This window comes from Aotus nancymaae, unplaced genomic scaffold, assembly GCF_030222135.1.
Source record: "Aotus nancymaae isolate 86718 unplaced genomic scaffold, 86718_ANA_hifiasm-v0.15.2.pri h1tg000053l, whole genome shotgun sequence".
NCBI classification, from domain to species: Eukaryota; Metazoa; Chordata; class Mammalia; order Primates; family Aotidae; genus Aotus; species Aotus nancymaae.
The window spans coordinates 30,070,709-30,091,851 of NW_026988467.1; the positions used below are offsets into that span (position 1 = coordinate 30,070,709).

Consider the following 21,143-nt stretch of genomic DNA (forward strand, 5'->3'; position numbering starts at 1 on the left):
CCATCCAATCTATCCAGTGAGGTGTATGTGGCTGGGGCCCTCTTTTAGACTCTACGGGTCCAAGAAAGGTGTAAGAGGAGACAGAATCATAGAACCAGAGAGTGGATTAGCCATGGAGAAAAGGATAAATTTGTCCTTTGTAAGCCAGGTTGTTTTATGTTTCTGTCATTTGCTTAGTATATATGTATATATCGATATATTGTGGGTAAAATTTGCTAATAGATAATATGAAAGGTATTTAAGGCATGTTACAGAAATGTGTCTGCAAGTTTGCCAAAAATGGAGACTGGGGCTATACTCATTATATAAAGGCCAATAGGAAGGGATTGTTTTTCTAACCAGAATGGAACCCTCAAAGGCTTGTCTCTTTAGATCTGAAGTTCTCATTCCTTTGGGTGGCCCAAGAGAAGCTATTTCAGGGTTTTAGTCATGCCTGATGCCCAACAGTTGGTGATCGGATTAAGCATTTTATGTCAGTAGGCGAAATGATCCTGTTCAAAGACTGGATCCCAGCTTTGGAAAGACCTGTTCTATCTCAAGGGGAAAAACTGGGAAGGTTAGGCCTGGAGAGGTCACTTACCAAGGCAGCGGACTTCAGAGCCACTCCAGAGCCCATTGGCCATGCACTCACGCACCCGGGAGCCCACCATCGTGTATCCGGAATTGCAGGAGAAGATGGCTGTTGCCCCATAGACAGACAGTGTTCCAATGCGGTGCCCATTGGGGGGAATGGGGAGCTCTCCACAGGAGATGACTACAATGATCACAAGATGCTCAGTAAGCCAGCCCCAAGAGGAGGGACGTGGCTGCTTCTGCTTAGCAACAATCGTGACAAAAACAAGACCTGTTTAACCTTACTCTGCTGGAATTCCTGGCCAGAATATGGGCTGTGATGCTGACTTGTGTGATGTGGCACCTTAACTGGAGGTGTCTCCAGAAGCCCCTGAGGGGTGTTCAGATGCCCAGCTCCGCTGCAGGTGCCTGACTCACCAGCTTTGGAGATAGGGCCCCAGCCTGTGTGCTTTTTAAATCCTCCTCAGGGGGCTGAGATGTGCACTGTGGTTAGGAAGAGACGGCGATTCTGTGGTATGCTCCTTAGTGACCTGGGCAGACACTGCTAATCAATTTCCTTGCCCTTCTTTTCTGAGCGCTGCAGCAGCCTCACACTTTTTTTCAACAGAGCACTGCTGAGAGCCTCTGGTTGATGTATGAGGTGAGGCCTAATCACCAAGGCTGCACTGAAATATGAGTGGCTGCATTGTAGTGAGGCTGTCAAATGCTTGTGAAATGCTTGTGACTACTCTACCACACACGTGGTTACATCCCACTGTGCAGTCTGCACCAGTGTGTGAAGACAACAGTGTCTTGGATCACTGACATTAGCCTTTTTTTTTTTGAGATGGAGTCTCATTCTGCCGTCCAGGCTGGAGTGCAGTGGCACAGTCTTGGCTCCCTGTAACATCTGCCCCCCGGGTTCAAATAATTCTCTTGCCTCAGCCTCCCAAGTACTTGGGATTACAGGTGGGCACCACCATGCTGGCTAATTTGTGTGTGTGTGTGTGTGTGTATACATATATATATATATATATATATATATATGTATTTTTTTTTTCTTTTTTAGTGGAGATGGGGTTTCACCATGTTGGCCAGGTTGGTCTTGAACTCCTGATCTCAAGTGATCCACCCACCTCAGCCTCCCAAAGTGCTAGGATCCACGCCCAAACTGGATCACAAGCATTGGAAGACATCATTCCTCCTCCTGCCCAGTCTCAAACTCCCACTTCTCACAGACCACTTCCTTCTACCTCTTTAAATCACTTGCTTCCTCTATGACATCCTCATTGGTCACATAAATATTATGAGCATATTCCTATTGTAGTGCATGCCGTGGTGAGCCACTCAGAGCCTGTTTTAGGACTGAAGGACTTATTTCCCCAGCTGCTGGCAAACAACCGTTGACTGTCAGCCCTTTTCAGATTGCTGTGGTTGAAGAATCCTTCCACCTAGGCAGGTCATGTCCCCTTCCTAGAACAGCCTGCATCCAATGGCTGGTCAGTGTGGTGGTATAAAGGCTCCGTTGCTCCAACTTGTGACAATTCTCAAGGGCCATCCCAGCTGTAGAGCTCCCTGGGGGGTCAGCTGGGGGTTTCACGGATACTGCATCAGAGCTCAATTCTCCCTCTGCCCAGTCCTGCTTCCTTCCCTCCTTTCCTTTCCCTTCTGAAGGTGGTGTTCTCAAGAGCACCCTCTAATAAGCCTCTGTCTCAGTGTCTTCCCAGAGACTCTGACCTTTGAAACTATATTAAAGAACCAAAGAAAAACAATTGACAATGGAGAAGGCGGGCAGGTTTAGGTGACCTATCCCCTATGCTGCCCTCATTCCTTTTACATACACTCCCATTTCAGGTCTTATCACACAACATTATCATTGCTTCTTTGTGTGCCTGCCTCTCCAGCAGACTCTGAAGTCCTTGTGGGCAGGAACCAAAATCTTTTATCTTCATACCTTTATAGTGTCTGGCATACAGTAAAAGCCTAATGAATATTAAATAAATGAATTAGTGGATGCTCATCTGGACAAAGACAGCTTTTGATAAGATGAGAAGATGCTAAGAAATACTTCCTTAAAGGAGTAGGCGTTTTCCCAGCTCTTAATTCTACTAGATGAGAGTCTAAAAAGCAGTACACTGCAGTCCCTGGTGGTACCCTCTTTTTCCCCCACTCCAGTCCACCCCATGCATGAGACAGCTTAGGTAGGAGGGACTCGGCCAGACTTGCCCACCCTCCCCTCCTGGGCTTACTTTGGCAGGTGGGTGTAGAGTCCCCGAGGCTCCATTTGCCATTGGCCTGACAGCGGATGACCCTTTGGCCAGTATAGTAGTAGCCAGGGTCACAGATGAGCATCAGCTGGGCCTGGAACTGGTACTGTGTCTCAAAGATAAGCCTCCATCGGCCATGTTCCACACTGATGCTACTGATATCAGGACAGGTCACAGCTGGGGAAATGAGGAACAGGGAGGATTAATTAATTAATTGTGGAAGATCTTGCAAGAACTCAGATCTAGGGACTTGGAGACCTTAATGCAATCCTGAAGAATCCAGGAATCTTCAGTTCACAGGCAGGTTTGATAAACGAACAGAGTGGGTTTGGTGGGGATGTGGCAAACTGGGGAGTACAGTTCTGCCGAAATATTAAAAATGAGAAAAGGGAAATAGTACTCAGTCGAGGTTGATTGTTGAATGTTTGAGTTCCATTTGGTTAGATTTTCATCTTTCAAGATAAGATAAATATGGATTTTAATGTAAAATGTCTCGATTATAAAAGATTGTGAAGTAATTCAAAATTTGTTATAAAGCACCATGTAGGCCAAAAAACACAACAAAACCAAACCCTCTGTCTTTGGACTGGACATTATCATGCCATTTTATGATCTGGCCTAAAAGTTGTCATTTTAGAGCTTTGCAATCAAGGGACATTCAAGCAAACTTTCCGACAGGTTTTCCATCTAAAAGGGAGCGGACCAGGCCATTCTTAAGTTCCATGGTAGTTTGTGGAAACACCAGGGCACAATGGTCATCAATGCCGAGAGCAGTTTCAGTACTTGCCTCCTCTTCTGAAATCCCCCAATCTCCATCTCCATGGGTTTTTTTCCTCATTATGGTGCTTTTAGTTCTCTCCTTGTAGGAATCTCTCCAGCTGCCTACCTAGCCCTTCCTTACACCCACCTCCACTGCCCGAGGACTCACGGACACACAGTGGGGGGACATTGTGGTTGCTCCATAGGCCTGTGTCCAGACACTCTGCAGTGGCCTCAGTGCCTGCCTGGAGGTGGTAGCCTTCACTGCAGCTGTACACAGCCTTGGTTCCCACTGTGTACTCCTTGCCAAACACCATTCCATTCTTGGGGGCCTCAGGAAGCCCACAGGAAAGAGCTAGCAAAAGGAAAACAATGTCATGAGCATTTCTGGTTTAAGATGGTATTCTGAGAAACCATTTTATCCTTCCTCCCCTCCTAAGGTCCCAATAAAATTGTAGTAAAAACTAATAAAAGGGTAAAGTCTCATAATAAAAAAGAAAATGGGAGGATCATCAGTGGAGGAATTTTTTGTTTTTTTTTTTTAAGTTTGGAAGAAGAAATGAAAACAGAAGTGCAAAGAAGCTGTAGCTCAAAATATATGGGAAGGAGCCTCAGGGTGAAACCAGTTCTCTGCTATCCGTTCCCACAAACACAGTGTAGAGGCATTCAAGCATCTACACTCCAAACAAAACAGAGGATTTTCTTTCCCACTGAAGGAGAGCTCTGTTAGGATGAATTAGGGCTGCTATGGTGGGAGTTGGCATCCCAGAGGAAAGCTCTTTTAATTCTAGGGTTTATGGTCTCTTGGCCTAAAGACTGCCCTGTTGCCTGCCCAGGTCTGCCACATACTCAACTCAACTTCTCATTGATAGGAGACACTTAGTGGGCCAGGATACCTGTATATAAAAACAACAAAGGTAATCCATATCTCATACCTGGAAAAACCAACCTGGCCCTTACTCTTAAAATATGATCAAGAATCACTATACATATGAAGAAAATCAGCAGTGTGAACAAGACAAACCAAGATAAGGTTTAAAACAAACATCCCCTTAGGAATATATATCTTCTATTTCCTAAATCTGTACCTAATTTCCTTCTGCTATATATCTTCTGTTTCCTGAATTAGGAAAATCTATAAGAGCTTTGTACAGGGATGAACCTATTTTTGTAATCAAGATATAAGAAACCAAAGGAAATGTGCTGAAATATTAACAGTGTTATGAAATGTTCCTGAATTAGGAAACAGAAGATATATAATCTTTAAGCTTCTGATTAGTAGTATCTTGAGAAAGTCAAGGTGACATATGGTACTCATAAAATAAAATCAGTGTGCTCTGAAGAAAAAAACAACAAAAAGAACAAGGAAGAGCTCTTTGAATTGAGAAATATGATTGCCAAAATAAGCATTAAATAAAAAGGTTGCAGATCAAAAGTAAATTTCTCAGACTACAGGAAAATAAAGAGACTGAAAATGAGAGAAAAGGACTGAAAACACAGAAGATCAATCCTCAATACAGGAGGTCCAGCGTCCAGCTGTTCAGAGCTCCAGAAAGAGAGAACCGCAAAAGTGGATGGGATGGAATTATCATAGATGCAAATTTCTCAGAGCTGAAGAGAGACAGAAGTCTTCAGATGGAAAGGGAGCCAAAGGAATGCAAAGAGAATCACTCTTAGATTCACCATCAGGGAATTTTGTGCATCTAAGAAGTCCAAAGACACACAGGCATTCCTCCTAGTTCCTAGAAAGAGAAAAAAATACAACATAACTGTGAAGGAACAAGAAACAAATTGGCATAAGACTTCCCATCAGCAACACTGAGTGTTTAAAGACAATGGAACAAATCAACTTCTGAAGAAAATGATTTGTAAACTAGAATTTTACCTATTCAACTGACCAAGCATGTGTGAGGGCAAAAAGATAGACACTGTCAGAAATGTAAAGTCACAGAAAATGTACCTCTTTCTAAGGTGAACTCTTTCTAAGGAATTTACTTAAGGATATACCCCATGAAAAAGGGTGAAAACCAAGAAAGGGCAAGATATGGGATATAAAAAATGACAGAACTAACTCAGGAATACAACGAAAAGAAATCTCAAAGTGGCAACTCGGGAGAGAAATGTCTGCAGCAACATGACCAGGGTCATTATTTTATAAGGAGTAGGGTCGACATTATGTTTATAAGAGGAATATGAATTAGGAAAGAGTAGATTGTTTGGTCTTTGAAAGAAAATAATACTTATAAATCATCCTTGCCCTTTGATAGATTGGAGGGTATTACAGATGGAAAGACTAATCCATCAAAGTGCCCACTACTGCCTCCATCCACTATCCCCTTTGGCAACTAGTCTAGAGCTCAGACCTCCTTCGCTCAGAGCCAAAATAAGCTTGGGCAGAGTCCCACTGAGATTGCCTAACAAGATGCTTGATGCTACAAGAATTTCCAGAACCAATAAGAGGCATCAGGCTGGGGTTCCATTATGAATGGGGGAGGGTAGACTGTTCAGAGGGAGAGAAGTTGGAATACCAAGATGGAAGAAGGGTCTAGACATGGAACCCTCCAGAAGAGGAGGATCAAGAACACAGAAGGAATGAGAAATAAGGGAGTGTGTAAACATGAGACTCTTAATGACTATACAGAAAGGCTTTGGGCTCCTTCACTGGTACTAGGTTAGTCAAACTCTCATATCAGATCAACTATCTACACAGCTTCCTTGAATCCTTAGGGAAGAAATGCTTGGATCTCCACTGGTGTCTTGTATGGAGAGTCAACCCAGGGAGGCCAGTGAAGGAAGTGGGCAGCAGCCACTTCTCATAGGCCCTAGCCTGGCCTTGCTTGTGTAAATAACTGAGGGGACAGAAGGTAATACTCTAGCCTGAGATACTAAAAGCCTGTGTTTCATGATCTCCATGACAAAATGCAGTTCCCCAAACCCAGTGGTAAGAGGGACACTTGCTGTGGGTAGGAGGGGAGGGGATACAATCACAAAGTATTTGAGGCTTGTGGTGGAATGAGATCTCTGAGGGAGAGAGACATGGAGTGAGAGAATGGGCTGGGGAAGGATAGAGAAGGCATTAGGAGGCACAGAGTCTCTAAAGGAGAAGTGGAGAAATCATGGTTTGGAAGCAGCGGCAGAGAACTGGAAGAATGCCAGGCCCTTCCTGGCCCAGAATTGTGTGGGAAGGAAGAGGTGGGTGGAGGGGGATTAACACGTCACTTGAAAGGGCCACAGCATATGCGCTCTCAGAGGACAGCCATGGTCTCCTTGGAGGGAGGAAGTGAAGACAGCCTGCTGGGTATGGACTGAGGGTGTATGCTTGCTGGCCATGGAACTAGGATTCCAGAGAATGCCAGGGGAGGCTCCGAAGAAGGGCATCAGTGGGAGGCATGCGGGGGGTGGCATAGGGAGAAGACATGCATAGTAGTATGAAGATGGGTGAATCAAAGCCTGGGGGAGGTTTAATTTTGGGTGGTGATGTAAGGTAACAGAAATGAGAGGCTTGGTAGGTTCCAACTGGCTCTCTGGAAAAAAGACTAGTCCATGTTAATGCAGTTAGAGACGCAGAGACCAAAGCCAAATGCCATTTGCCATTTGTGGACAGCTAGTTCACTGTGACCTTTGCTTAAGGCTAAAACAGATTATTAATAGCACATTGTTTTTGTTCTTTGAGAAAGCCCAGGCACAGGCGAGAAGGTTGTGAGGATTAGAGATGAGAGATGTCATTAAAAAGTACTTCACAACTACTGGGAACCAAAGGAAAAATCAAACAGCAATGTGATTTCCTGTTTTTGTCTAAGTAGTTGGCAACGTTTTCTTTTTTTTTTTTCTTTTTAAATGCAGTGCATAACATTGAGACTGCCAGAGAAAAGACAGCTCTCATGTACTGCTATACATGAGAACAAAACTTTCTGGGGGGCAATCAGTATTGACAGCTGTCAATCACATATGATGTGACAATCTCACTTCTGGGAATTTGCTTTAAGGAAATAAATATGTAATATTCATAAAGATAGAATAAGTTTATAGTCACAAAGAATATAGAAATTCAAATGACCATAGAATGATACTTAAATGAATGACAGTTTTCTCATAATGCTGTGCAACCATTGAAAATAATGGTGAGGAAGTATAATATTAACAATAGAGGCCAGGTGCAGTGGCTCATGCCTGTGATCCCAGCACTTTGGGAGGCTGAGGCAGGTGGATCACCTGAGGTCAGGAGTTTGAGACCAGCCTGACCAATATGGTGAAACCCCGTCTCTACTAAAAATATGAAAATTAGTCGGGCGTGGTGGCAGGCGCCTATAGTCCCAGCTACTTGGGAGGCTGAGACAGGAAAATTGCTTGAACCCAGGAGGCAAAGCTTACAGTGAGCTGAGATTGTGACACTGCACACTAGCCTGGGTGACAGAGCAAGACTCCATCTCAAAAACAAAAAACAAAAAACCCGCCAACAACAATAGTATGTAATATATGTAATAATATATAGTTAAATATACTCCCTCACCATTATTTCCAACGGTCGCACGGCATTATTGGAAACAAAATCTATAAGAGCTTTGCACAAGGATGATTCTATTTTTGTAATCAAGATATAAAAGACCAAAGGAAATGTGCTGGAATGTTAATAGTGGTGATCTCCGGTTTTTCGTTCATTTTCACTTTTTTCTTTTTCATTATCTACAGTTTTTTTCTTCAGATTTTTAGTTTGAGTGTATATTACTTTAAGGGAAAAAACTCATAAAATATAAAAGGTAATGCATGTAAACTGACTGGCACATTTCAAGTGTTTGATCAACCCACTTGCTCTATGAGCCCAAGCCCAAGCATCTCTGCAGCTGGGAGCCCTCCCCAGCTGGCCAGGAGGAAGGAGATCCCTTCTCACCTCTGGGCTCCTAGAACACTGACTGTGCTCATGACACAACGCTTCCTTCCTCTGTCACTTGCATTTATGTGCTCACATACCCATCTCCCCCATGGATCTCAAAACACTGAGATTGCTATGCACTACAGATTTTTAGTAAATGCTGGTGGAAAGAATGAATTAATTATCAAACAGGAAACCCTCATTTGGAAGTGACGAGTCCTGGACAAACCCAAGATGTGAGTTGGATCCAAGCTACCTGTGGCCCCCTTTCCACCTGCTTCTCACCTTGACAGAGAGGGATGGCTTCGCTCCACAGGTGGTAGCCTTGGGGGTGCCGGGTACAGATGGCCATGCTGTGTCCCACCAGGCGGTAGCCGGCGTTGCAGCCAAAGTGGATGGAGCCCCCGGGCTGGGTGCTGGTCTGGCCTAGGATGAAGCCATGGAGTGGAGCCCTGGGCAGGCTGCAGTAAGGGGCTGAACAAGAAGATGAGGTTCAGGAAACCAGTCCCAGCAGGAAGACAGACATGGTCTTCTGTGCAGGCCCTTTCCCCTTTCTTCTCCCCCCATCTCCTTGTCTTTGCCACTGCCACATCCTCTGCTACTGAGGAAGGTCTGAGTGGTGGATATTGAAAAACACCCAGCCAGGTTAATAAAGCAGAAATAAAACAAAGAAAAAAAAACCCTGCTTCATGAAGCACTGATTCCCTTTTGTGGTCCAAAGGCAGATTTGGTTGTATGGCCAAGTTCAGGCTCTCAAATCCCTTCAGCTCCCAAACAGACTTAGAAAGTAGAACCCAATGGGGTTGGTTCCAGAAAGGTGTGACTGCAGGAGGGTGAACTTTGACATTAGTCAGGCCTGGGCTCAAGTCCCATTTCTGATCTTACCAGGTCGGTAATTTGGGACAAATCACTTAGCTCCAATTTCCTCACCTGTAAATTGGGACTAGTAATTCCGACTTTGGGCAATTTAAGTTGTATATAAAGACTGCATACATAAAGCCCCCAGCACAGCATGGGGCGCTCAGTATTCAATGCTCATTAAATGGTCATTCTCCTTCTTCCTGTTGTGTAGGGGAATGCACTGAGATGGACCTGTGGCAACTTGGGACACACGTTTCCCTACAGTCCTCATTTCCCCTCCACATATGGCTTCAACTTATTTCATTCATTTATTCAACAGATATCAAGTATCTATTATCTTCCAGATGTTGTTCTAAGTGCTTGCAATACAACAATGAAGAAAACAGACCCAAATCCCAGCCTGGGTTAGGCGCAGTGGCTCACACCAATAATCCCAGCACTTTGGGAGGTCGAGGTGGGTGGGTCACACGAGGCCAGGAATTTGAGGACTACCTGGGGAAACCTCATCTCCGCTAACAATACAAAAATTGGCTGGGTGTGGTAGTGCGTGCTTATAGTCCCAGCTACTCGGGAGGCTGAGGCAGGAGAATTGCTTGAACCTAGGAGATGGAGGCTGCAGGGAGCTGAGATCCTGCCACTGCACTCTAGCCTGGGTGATAGAGTGAGACTCCGTCTCAAAACACACACACACACACACACACACACAAACAAAAAACAAAACAGTTTAAAGGACTCACATTACGAACCCTGCCAGGGATCCTCAGCGGGAGTTCTGTGAGGCCAGGAAAGAGGGATAACCAAAGGGCCAGACAGATAATTATCTTTGTTTGCCCTAGGAGTCCCCGGTTGGGTCTTGCAGGCAGAGATGGATAAGGCAGGATTCAGGTGTGGAACCCTTACTCACAGCCGCCCCGTGGCCTCTTTTTTTGTTGATCATGTCCCTCTGCTGGTGAAATTGGTATTTTAAATAGCTGCTTTCCAAGCCAGATTTGTTTCCCTACTCCTACTTTGCCCCCTGTGCTCTATGTGTGCCGTATCTACATGGTTACCTACCTCAGGAATAAGAATCTCAATTGTAAAATATACCTAGTCACAGTGACAGACGCAGGTGCAAATTACACTCGTCTACTCTATCTGAATTATTAAGGACTAATTGTTGCACCATGTAATTAATTTATTTTCTACATGGCATAGGTACTGTAATTACAGCTGACTCATCATTCCTAAACATGTTAGTCTTTAGAACATCAAGGAAAGGGTAACTCCTTAATAGTGTTCAGTTCCTAATTTAGCAAACAGCATAGTAAGATGGTACTAAACTGCTATATTTCCTGTTTGAGTGAGCAGCTGCCAGGTACTCATCCTGAGTCATCCCTAAGAGGCACCTTAAGGTTTATTTTTCATCCTGTGGACACTGAGGCCTGAAGTGGTTAAGTGCCTTGCCTAATAACCTCATAGCTAGTGAGTGAGAGAGCTGGTCACTGACGTTGGGGCACTCAGTCATTGAGCTGCCCAGACCACTCCTCCACGCACTAGGGAAAGGAGAGGTTGGATGGATTCTGCAGAAGATATGGGCTCTGAGACAATAAAGACCCATCTCTTCCCAGGCACCCTCAGCTTCCTCTGGTTGGCTTTTCCCTGAAAACCACACCCAGGCATTCTTTAAGACTGTTCACCCTCTGAGTATGGGCTGGTCCTGCAAGCAGGCGACCCATGAAGATGGACTGTGGCAAGAGGGACTTCGGGCCAGTTATAATTTGACATCCCTTCCAACCAAGATTCTTTTTTTTTTTTTTTTTGAGATGGAGTTTCACTCTTGTTGCCAGGCTGGAGTGCAACGGCATGATTTGGGTTCACTGCAACCTCCGCCTCTCGGGTCCAAGCGATTCTCCTGCCTCAGCCTCCTAACTAGCTGAGATTACAAGTGCATGCCACCATGTCCAGCTCATTTTTGTATTTTTAGTAGAGATGAGGTTTCACCATGTTGGTTAGGCTAGTCTCAAACTCCTGACCTCAGGTGATCCACCTGCCTCGGCCTCCCAAAGTTCTGGTGTCATAGGAGGGAGCCACCACACCTGGCCCCCAACCAAGATTCTTTAGAAATTTGTCGATCATTTGCTTGGAATGTAGGCCAAAGGTAGCCAGGGGAAAGAGTGCTGAAAGGGAACTACTGTGTGGTGGAACCACCCACGGTCTTAAGTAATTCATTTCTGTCTCCAAGCTTGCAGAGACCAGCCAGCAGTTCACTGAACCCACCCCCCTTCAAAGTGGGCATCAAGCAGCTTGTGAAGTTTTCTTCCAACCACAGACAGTAATTCCCATGACAGGAAATCAGACAAATTCAATTTTCTCCATCTCATTATATTTCCAGGAGTATTTTTTCAGTCCTTATAGATTGTTCCTTGGGTCAGCCTTTGGGCTGGCCTGGTCTTTTGATCTGATTCTGTTTATAAGATACAGCTTGAAGAGCAGAAGAAAGGTACCTGGCCTTGAAATATAGCCTATCCTTTGCTGCCTGGTTAACATCTGCCAGTCAAAAATCCATGCTTTAGGGCTTTTTAGTTTCAAAGAAATTTAAAGTTAGCATTTCCTAACTTTCCTAAAGGGACAGGATCACTGTTAGGTATTATCAGCTCATAAATAATAGTTAAACTTATCCTGAAGACACAGACTGGCTGTATAAGAAGGGAGGGAAGAGGTTAAAAGAGGGGAATAAAATAGAAGAATAGGAGATACGGAAATGGCAAAGACCGCTTAGCTTCAGGTGAGGGAGATTTAGAGGAGAGGAACAGCTGGCCAGTCTTCACGAGGAGCTTGCAGCTTTGATAAAGAGAGGGCCAATGGCTTATTTGTGTGTGTGTCTTTTTTTTTTTTTTTTTAACTCACCTGAATAGCGAATCTTAAAGCCCTTCCGATTGTAGGCGTGATCAGATGACCAGCGCAGGTACACAGAGTTGCTTGAGCTGGTGAAAATCAGGGGAGCTGAGTAATTTCCACTGAGGGCTTTTAGCAGAGGGCTCTGTCCGGAGGGACCTGGGGTGAGAAGGACTCAGGATTACAGACCATCGGAGCCATCACAGGGAGCTACCAGGGAAGACCTCAGGGCTCAGAGGGTGGGGTGACCTGTTCAGAGTCAGCAAAATCATCTGTACTTGCACTCCTCTCTCTGCATCCACAGGCATTGCTCAAGGTGCTCTTTTCTCCTGAGCCTCGCTCTACAGCAGTGCTCTAGGAAGTCCCTGCCTACCTATAGGAGCTGGCAGGTAAGATGAAATTGATTTGCATTTTGAGACCTGACCAAGGTCAAGTAGCTGGTTTACGGAAGAGCTGGTTTTCAAACTGGGAACTTCTTCCACTTGGCCACCCTACTTCTCTTGGTGTATTTAAAAAAGCTCAGGCTGGGTGAGGTGGCTCATGCTTGTAATCCCAGCACTTTGGGAGGCTGAGGCAGGTGAATCACTTGAGCCCAGGAGTTTGAGACCAGCTTGGGTAACATAGTAAGACCCCACCTCTACCAAAAAAAAGAAAAAAAAAAACAAAATTAGCTGGGTATGGTGGTTGCATGCCTGTAGTCCCAGCTACTGGGGAATCTAAGGCACAAGAATTGCTTGAACCCAGGAAGCGGAGGTTGCAGTGAGCCAAGACTGCACCATTGCACTCCAGCCTGGGCAACAGAGCAAAACTCTGTCTCAAAACAAACAAACAAACAAACAAAAATCCTCAGTACCTGCCATATAGAAAAAATATTTATGGAATGAATATATAGTAATAAAGCTAGAGGAAAATGTCATGTCTGAGTCATAAGTAAGAGCTCCCTAATATTGCTTTTGAAGGCTCTTTGAGAAAGACCTCCCTGTTCTTTTGTCCTACCTTAAGTGCCTGGGATTGTATCCCCAGGGGTCTGGTTGAAGGGGAGCAGAATATGAAGCTGGATAATCCATAACACAGGATTTATCACCCTGGAAAAGGCCCTGAGTGATGGCTCTACTATGCCACTGAGACAGCTCTTAGAAGCTTGGAAAAAGTAATGGATCATATTAAATAAAGAGCCACCAGAACTGCCATGGCCAGCTATAAAGGGAAAGGCTCAGAGAAGTGGCATGCTGGGCTAGGTCTACTGTGTAAGAGCAGAGCACCCACTAGCTGACCATAGTTCTCAGGAAGACCTGGAGGACGCACCATTTACTAAAGCAATCAGGAGGTGAGGAGCTCCAGCCTTCCTGGAGTGGGTGAGGACCAGCATTGCTGAGTAATTAATGGATATCTCCTGTGGGTCAAAACTGATGGGAAGAGATGCTGGGCTCCCTAGCAGTAATGGGGATGCGAAGGTCCTAGAATACAGAGGCCAGTGGAATTACTTAACAGTCAGAAGCAAAGTTGGCATAATTACTAAAATGGAAAGCAAGGTTGGAATGGCAGCTGTGAGGGCCTGGCCTACAGGATCTACAAAGATGGCTCATAGAACACGATGTTCCTAAGGGTAAGGTAAATAGGAAGCCAAAAAGAGCGGCCAAAACAACTATGACTATATGAACAAAAGAGATCATGAGTAGATAACCGCAGGGTGAGAAAAGCTGCCTCCAGCGGAAAGGTGCAATCCCTTGCCCAGTTTGCAGACTTAAGCCAGGTTTCATTTCCCAAGAGGCCAGGTCCCTATGAAAAAAAAAACCCTGCACAATGACAACAATTGTATATAGTAGTTGTTCCTACAGTTCTTCCCCCAAAAGACCTACTAGTGTTTACTCAGAAAACTGAATATTATAGAAAAGAGAATGTTCAGATATATCAAAGACTTCTGGATACAGGATGTTAATTGATGCTGATGGAAGGGAGGCCCAAAGCACTATCACAGCTACCCTGTCACAGGAGGGGTGTATGAAGACTGGGGTTGGGAATAAATGGAGTCCTGGCCCAGGTCTGTCTCACAGTACACACTTAACCATGTAGGAGCCTCAATTGTAGCAGCTGTGTAAGGTGCATCTCTTTATTAGAACAGATTAACACAGCCTTAGATACAAGGAATGCAGCTGTTGATCTGGCCATGTAGTCTTTTCCATACCCTTCAGACAGGAGCATCAGAAGCAGTTTGCATTCACACGAGGTATACAACAGTATACATTCATGGTTTTCCCCAGAGCTGTGTTACTTCTCTTGTTCTCTGTCAGAACAGAGTACAAAGGGATGTGGACCATCTGGACATCTTGCAGAATATAACATATTGGTTCACTCTATTGAGGACATCATATTAATCGGCTCTGATGAGTGAGAAGGGACAGTTAGTGCTTTGGCAAGATGCCATTGCAGGACACATGTGCTCCAGAGAGCAAGAGAGAAATCCTACCAAGTCTGCTGTTAAGTTTTTAGGGTCCAGTGGTCTGAAGCATGCTGAGACATTCCCTCCAAATTAAAGAGCAAATTATTGTACCTTTTCTCTCTTAAAGCCAAAGAAGTAAGCACAATGTTTGGTAGATCTCTGGGTTTTGGAGGAAGCACACTTTTCACTTGGGAATACTGCTATGACTCATTTATCTGTTGACATTAACAGGACTGACTTTGAGTGGGAGCTAGAGTAAGAAAAGGCTTGGTAACAGGTTCAAGTTGTAATATAAGCAGCCCTGCTGCTTGGGCCATGCCACCCCTCAGGTCCCATGGCCTTGAGGATGCTGTGGTAGGGAAGGACATCCTGTGGAGCTTCTGGCAAGCCCTGATACGAAAACTGCAGCACAGACTCCTAGGGTTCTGGAGCAAGTCCATGTTTTCTGCAGCAGAGATCTATGCAGCATTTGACCGACTTACCATCAAAAATCTCAAACTCATCATACTGCTTCTCACTGAGGAAGTACTCCACTGTGAGGGAGATGTTATAGTCGGGCTCTACTCTCACCAGCCAGGAGCAGGTCTGGAACTGAGGATAGCTTCCAGGGTAGCTCTGGCTCAAGATCACACCTGTGGAGTCTGTCAGAAGCTCATTTGTTGGGCAGTGCACTTGGAGAAAGAAAGAGAAACACCAGGTAACATGAGGTGGAGATGGAACTATGGCAAACACATTTGCTTTTCCCAATACAAAAGGCAACCTTTAGAAAATCGGTATTTGAGCACATTCACATAAGATCCCACATCCATCATTGTACTGCTCCAAGACACAAGGTGGCCTTAGATCCTGTGTTGATATTGCCGTATTTCTTGGACTTGGGCTTGGCCAGTTGGTTGGAGTTACTTCCTAGCTAAGTTGTGGGTTCTACTACCTGGCTTTGGGTAGGGAAGGATGAAACATACATATGGACAATAGTAAGGCATTCCCAAATCCAAAGGAGATAATCTATAAAATGGGTTTTGTTTCAACAAAGATGGTACTGTATAGGGCAGGGGTAAGTACATGGGATTTTAAGTCAAATACACCTAGATTTATAGCCCACCTCTGCCACTTACTACTGGCGTGGTCTTGAACAAATTATCTCCTCCCTGCGTGATGGCTTCTCCATCTCCAACACAGAGATAGCATGGACCTTACAGGATTGTTGTGAGCGTTATATAAAATATTACAGGCCAGGCGTGGTGGCTCACGCCTGTAATTCCAAGACTTTGGGAGGCCAAGGTGGGTAGATCAGAAGGTCAAGAGATTGAGAGAATCCTGGCCAACATGGTGAAACCCTGTCTCTACTAAAAATACAACAATAAGCTGGATGTGGTGGTGTGCGCCTGTAGTCCCAGCTGCCAGTGAGCCTGAAGCAGGAGAATCGCTTGAACCTGGGAGGTGGATGTTGCAGTGAGCCGAGATTGTACCACTCTGTCTCACTCTGTCGCCAGGCTGGAGAGCCCCACTGCCTTCAGAGAAGTGGGACACTCTAGCCTGGTGACAGAGTGAGACTCAGTCTCAAAAAAAATTTTTTTTGAAATAACATATGTAAAGCATGCAACATAGTGCTTCAATAAACTGTAGAGAGAATGATAATAACTGCATCTTGAACAGAAAGGGTGTCAGAACTTGGCTGTGGTCTAATTGGTAGTATTAATATAGCTAAAGAAAAAAATGTAATTCTAAAGAAGACATTGAGCTTGGAACTTAGAAAAGGAGGAGCTGGAGGAGCAGGATTGGGTTTTTCGTTATCCTCATGAGTGGGAGGGAAGCTGCTGGTTCAGAGAGGCCCTTCTCCAGCACTGAGGAGGTGCTCTGTCCTGGAGCACAGGCAAGCATCACAGCATGAAAGCAATTTCAGGACCATCCACCTCCATTTGCTTGGTGCAGATGCCAAAGCAAAGTTCTGAGGACTAAATCAACTTCTTCAGTACATTGTTCCTTCAGTACAAAGGTGTGCATTGATGATAGTTATATTCCAATCACTGCACATGGAGAAACTGGTGTTTTGCAGTAGATGTGCCTTTAGACAGGCTTCCTAGGTTTGCTGGATTCTGGGACACTGGTATAAGGGAGTTTCTGGAACTGCAAGGCCAAAAATTAATCCCTGAATTACAATCTCAGGTAATGCTATTTTGGGTAGAAGACTGCCATGGGCTGTCCACCCATCTCACCTCTGCCTTCAGAGAAGTGGGGCTTGGTATTCAGCACTGGGGCTGGGCTCCTAGACAGAGTCTTGCTGTGGCCCAGAATTTCACAGGAGTCATCCAGGATTCTTCCCAAGTAGCTTTGAAAGGTACTCACTGACTTTTCCTGATAGAGCTTCCTTTTTAATTTTAAGAAGAGAAGGAAAACAAATGTCTTCTAGGAGGAGACTCGCTTAGCTTTTGACATGCTCCTGATTTCACTGATCCGATGACCAGTACAGGGCACTGAGATGTGATGATATTTAAGTTCTTAGGGCTCGTGGTCCATTCCTGCCTCTACCAGGTCTGCTCTTCCTCATGGACAGTCCATATTGCAGGTGCTTCCTACTCTTGCTTTCCCAGGGGTGGGGCAAAGGGTGACCTGTTTCCCCACAGGCTACTGAATATTTGCAGGCAGCAGTAGTTCTAGAAATAGTAGTCACGCTAGCGATAATATTAACAGCAAACATGGAACAATTACCACATGCCAGGCATCATTCTAAACTGCTGTATGTTATTAATCCATTGAATAACCCCATGGCATAAGTACTACCATTACAGAAGGGAAGATTGAGGGCAAGACAATCAGGTGCCTTGCCTTAGGTCAGATGCTTGATGAGTGGAGAATATGTTTTGATCTTAGTTGGGGTGACTAGGTGAAGCAAATTCATTTCTGTCAAGGTGTAGTACATTGGAATAAAGACTACTGTGGTCTCTCGGTTGCCTGGTTTGGCACACAGGACCTTGGGTGCATCCGAGCACCAGTAAGGCAGCATTGGTGTGTGAGCCCGCCCTTCCCTGAAGGCCCAGGGAGGGACTTCCTGCTTCCATTGCTCAGTATGCAATTCCAAGAAATTCCCAGCAAAGAAAAAAAGGAAGATGGAAATAAATGTGGCCACTGTGGCCAATTCACAGGTTCAGACATCAGAAGAGGGCAAAGAACCTAGCTAGAGTGATTGCTCACTCATTCCTCAGGCACTCATTTATTCATCAGACATTTATCAAGAGACTTTTCATGTTATGGGGTAGTGACTGAGCTAAAAACTAGGAATAGAAAGAGAAGCAAAACAAGGGTTTTGTTTGGGAGGAACTTCTAGGCCCCATACGGATGCAGCTCCATGTAATTACCTTCACATATTGGCGGAGGGCCTTCAAACTGCAGGTAAGTTCCAAGTTTGCAGGTCAGGATTTCATTCCCCACTAAGGTAAAGCCAGGGAGGCATCTGTAGCGTACGATGTCACCTGTCAAAGAACGACCAGCATGAGGACTCCCTTCAGAAGTTTGGACAGGGCAGATGGGCCTGAACCCACTTCTAGGTGATGATCAGAGGTGGGTCATATTCTGTTCAGACTTAAATAACTAGCTCGGCTCCCATCAAATGGCCCAGACACCTGCTCCTGTCTCACAGTTCAGCCTTGCCTGAGCCTAGGACTGTTTCATATTCCAGGGCATTTCATATTATCTTGCATGGCTTTATTTCTCAAACAGATGCTGACTTGAATCGCAGAAGAAAACTTTTTTTCTGGCTCCCCTTTTGATTTTATTTTGGGTGCAAACTCAGCTGAGAGACCCCTCTGGCACAGGGCCTACTGTTTCTCTCTCCATGGACAGGAAGGAGGGATGAGCCCCACTATCCCAACAGCTCCCACTGCCACCTTCCCTTCCTTCCCCAGGCTTGGGAGGTGCTACCTATGTTGAATTCTTCATTCTCTGTGACGACTTCGGCATTGGGGAGGATGGTGGGAGGAGGGCATTTGGTGAGCGGATAAGCTGAAAAGGTAAAAGCAGGCAAGTCAGGGTAAGATCATCGTTCTCTAGGTATGCTGTCATTCATTTGTTCAATTCTTCACTTTCTCATCCCTCATTTATTCACACAGATATTCATGAGTACTTATGTGTAAACGGGGCAAGTTTAGCCAAGTCCTTTTTGCTTATCTTCTGCCATCCTTACTGAAATTAATAATAACAAAGGAAGGACAATCTAATAAGAAGTCAGTGACACCATCACTATCACAGAAGGGTGGGAGAGGAGTATTTTCTGAGCGTCTCGTGGATATTAGGTGTTTTACAGGCTGCTACTCTAACCCTCACAACATCTGACCACGCTGTGAGGTGCTCTTACTCTACTTGTGAGCAAGTGAGATTCAGAAAGGTGAAGTATGTCCCTCAAGGTCACACAGGAATTAAGTGGCACAGGCAGGATTTGAATCCAGGTCTGGCTGCTCCCAAACCCTGTATTCTTCCCAACACTTGACCTCTACATACTGCATGTGGCTTCTGCGAGTACCCACTGGAGTCAGCTAATAAGCTGACTCTTCTGATCTTTGACCAGATACTTCTGGCTTCACAAATTTCCTAGACTGGAATTCATCCCTATGGGCAGAGACTGGATGATGCTAGAGGCAGGATGCTGCTTACTGAGGCAAAGTTCAGTGTGGGCTCATGACTTGGCTTTTACTACCTGGCCCAGAGTCAAGTGCTATACAAGTGTCAGCTGCAGTTGCTGCACCTGCTGTTGTTACTCTGGTTACTATTTCCAGTCACCCCAATCCCTGCTATATTTTTTTAAAAAGTGTTCCTTAATAAATACAAATATAATATATTATCATTAAAAAAATGTGAGGTCTTCTCTGAGAACAATAGGAAGAAAAACTCATCCATTGCCCTCTCAGAGACAACCACTGTTAACCAATTATATTATGTTCTTGGAGTGTTTATTCTCTGCATGTATAAATATTTTTCTTTTACACAACTTGCATCATATGTTATATATCTTCTGTTGATCCTTGGACACTTACTATTATATTGCGAGAATTTTCCCATATAATTAAATGTCTTCAAAAATATGAGTGAAATGACTTCATAGGATTTAATCATACAGATTTACTAGAATGTATTTAACAGACACCCTGTTAACCATTTAGGTTTCCAAAGTTTTGCAATTTAAAACAAAACTGCAATGAAATTCGTTTTATACATGCAACTTTTATGGTTTTTTTCTTTTTCTTTTTTAACTAGATAGGATTCAAGTACATGACCCCTTTGAAAGTACAGACATCTCCTGCTGAATGTCAGTAATCTCTTCCTGGAAATCAAACGTTCTGTGTAAAGATATTCACTAGGAGCCTATATCCCATTATTTTAAGTGGGAAAAAATTATACTGTGTTGTATTTCCACCCAAAATCCAAAAAGTAATTAAGACAAAGTAAAATACCTAACTATATGCAATAAGCCACTATGTTAGAAGTTAAATATTTAAAACATCACTTCACGATCACCCAACAATATGGCGTGACAAAACAGTGCCTCTGTGCATTGCATACTGTACCATAAACATCCTGTGCACTGTGAAACCTTGCAGCTTGAGACATTACAAAACTCTAGACAGAAAGGTCTAGCTATGAAAGACCTCTTTGCCCCTATTTTTCTTATAAATTCGAAGAACTCTATGAATATTCAAGGTTGACCTTAGACAGTTAATTATATTTTCCCAGTTTATCATTTGCTTAATTTTATTTACAGCACTGTTGATTTGTAGAAGTATTACATTTTTATGTAGTCAACTATAATTTTTCTCAGTAAGTTAAAAAACATTTGTGCCTTCCATTCTCTGCATCATACCTATGTTTAAAACTTCTAAGGCATACTAAACTTTTCCAGGAGAAAAATGAATAAAAACATATCCCCAATTAAATACAGCCTGGGTACTTGATATTTTGTTATTACTATTTTGATTGGGGTGATTTTCCATTACATTTTAAAACTACTTTATTTATTTATTTATTTTGCAAGGTCTTGCTCTGTCACCCAGACTAGAGTACAGTGGCACAATCACAGCTCACTGCAGCCTTGACCTTCTGGGCTTAAGCTATCTTCTCACCTCTGCCTCCCAAGTAGCTGGGACTACAGGTTCATGCCAACACGCCTGGCTAATTAAAAAATTTTTATTTTGGTAGAGATGGAGTTTCACTATATTGCCCAGGCTGATCTCAAACTACTGGGCTCAAGTGATCCTCCCACCTTGGCTTCCCTAAGTGCTGGGATTACAGGTGTGAGTCACTGTGCCTGGCCATAAAATTACAAATTTCCTTTTACTGTAGGAAGCTTATGGGATACTAAAAAGCAACAAAACAAAAATTCCCAGAATTCCCACCATCTAGGCACAAGCATTTCAAAAACTTTGCTGTAGGACCTTGGGTCTTTTACAGACACACCCTCCCTGCTTCCCATCACACACACACACTCTTACCACATTGATAGTATCCCACCACATCTACCATGTTATTGCTA

General features: G+C 44.2%; 1 protein-coding gene across 1 annotated transcript in view; it reads right to left on the reverse strand.

Moving 5' to 3' along the window:
* CSMD2 (CUB and Sushi multiple domains 2) overlaps positions 1-21,143 on the reverse strand; it is a 616,469-nt gene that overhangs the window by 59,138 nt on the left and 536,188 nt on the right. The window contains exons 45-52 of the mRNA XM_064363669.1: positions 18,542-18,622; positions 17,980-18,093; positions 15,106-15,294; positions 12,196-12,342; positions 8,734-8,922; positions 3,748-3,933; positions 2,802-2,996; positions 581-754 (exon numbers count right to left, since the gene is read on the reverse strand). Coding sequence (XP_064219739.1) covers positions 581-754; positions 2,802-2,996; positions 3,748-3,933; positions 8,734-8,922; positions 12,196-12,342; positions 15,106-15,294; positions 17,980-18,093; positions 18,542-18,622 — 1,275 coding nt within the window. The remainder of the gene's footprint in view (positions 1-580; positions 755-2,801; positions 2,997-3,747; positions 3,934-8,733; positions 8,923-12,195; positions 12,343-15,105; positions 15,295-17,979; positions 18,094-18,541; positions 18,623-21,143) is intronic.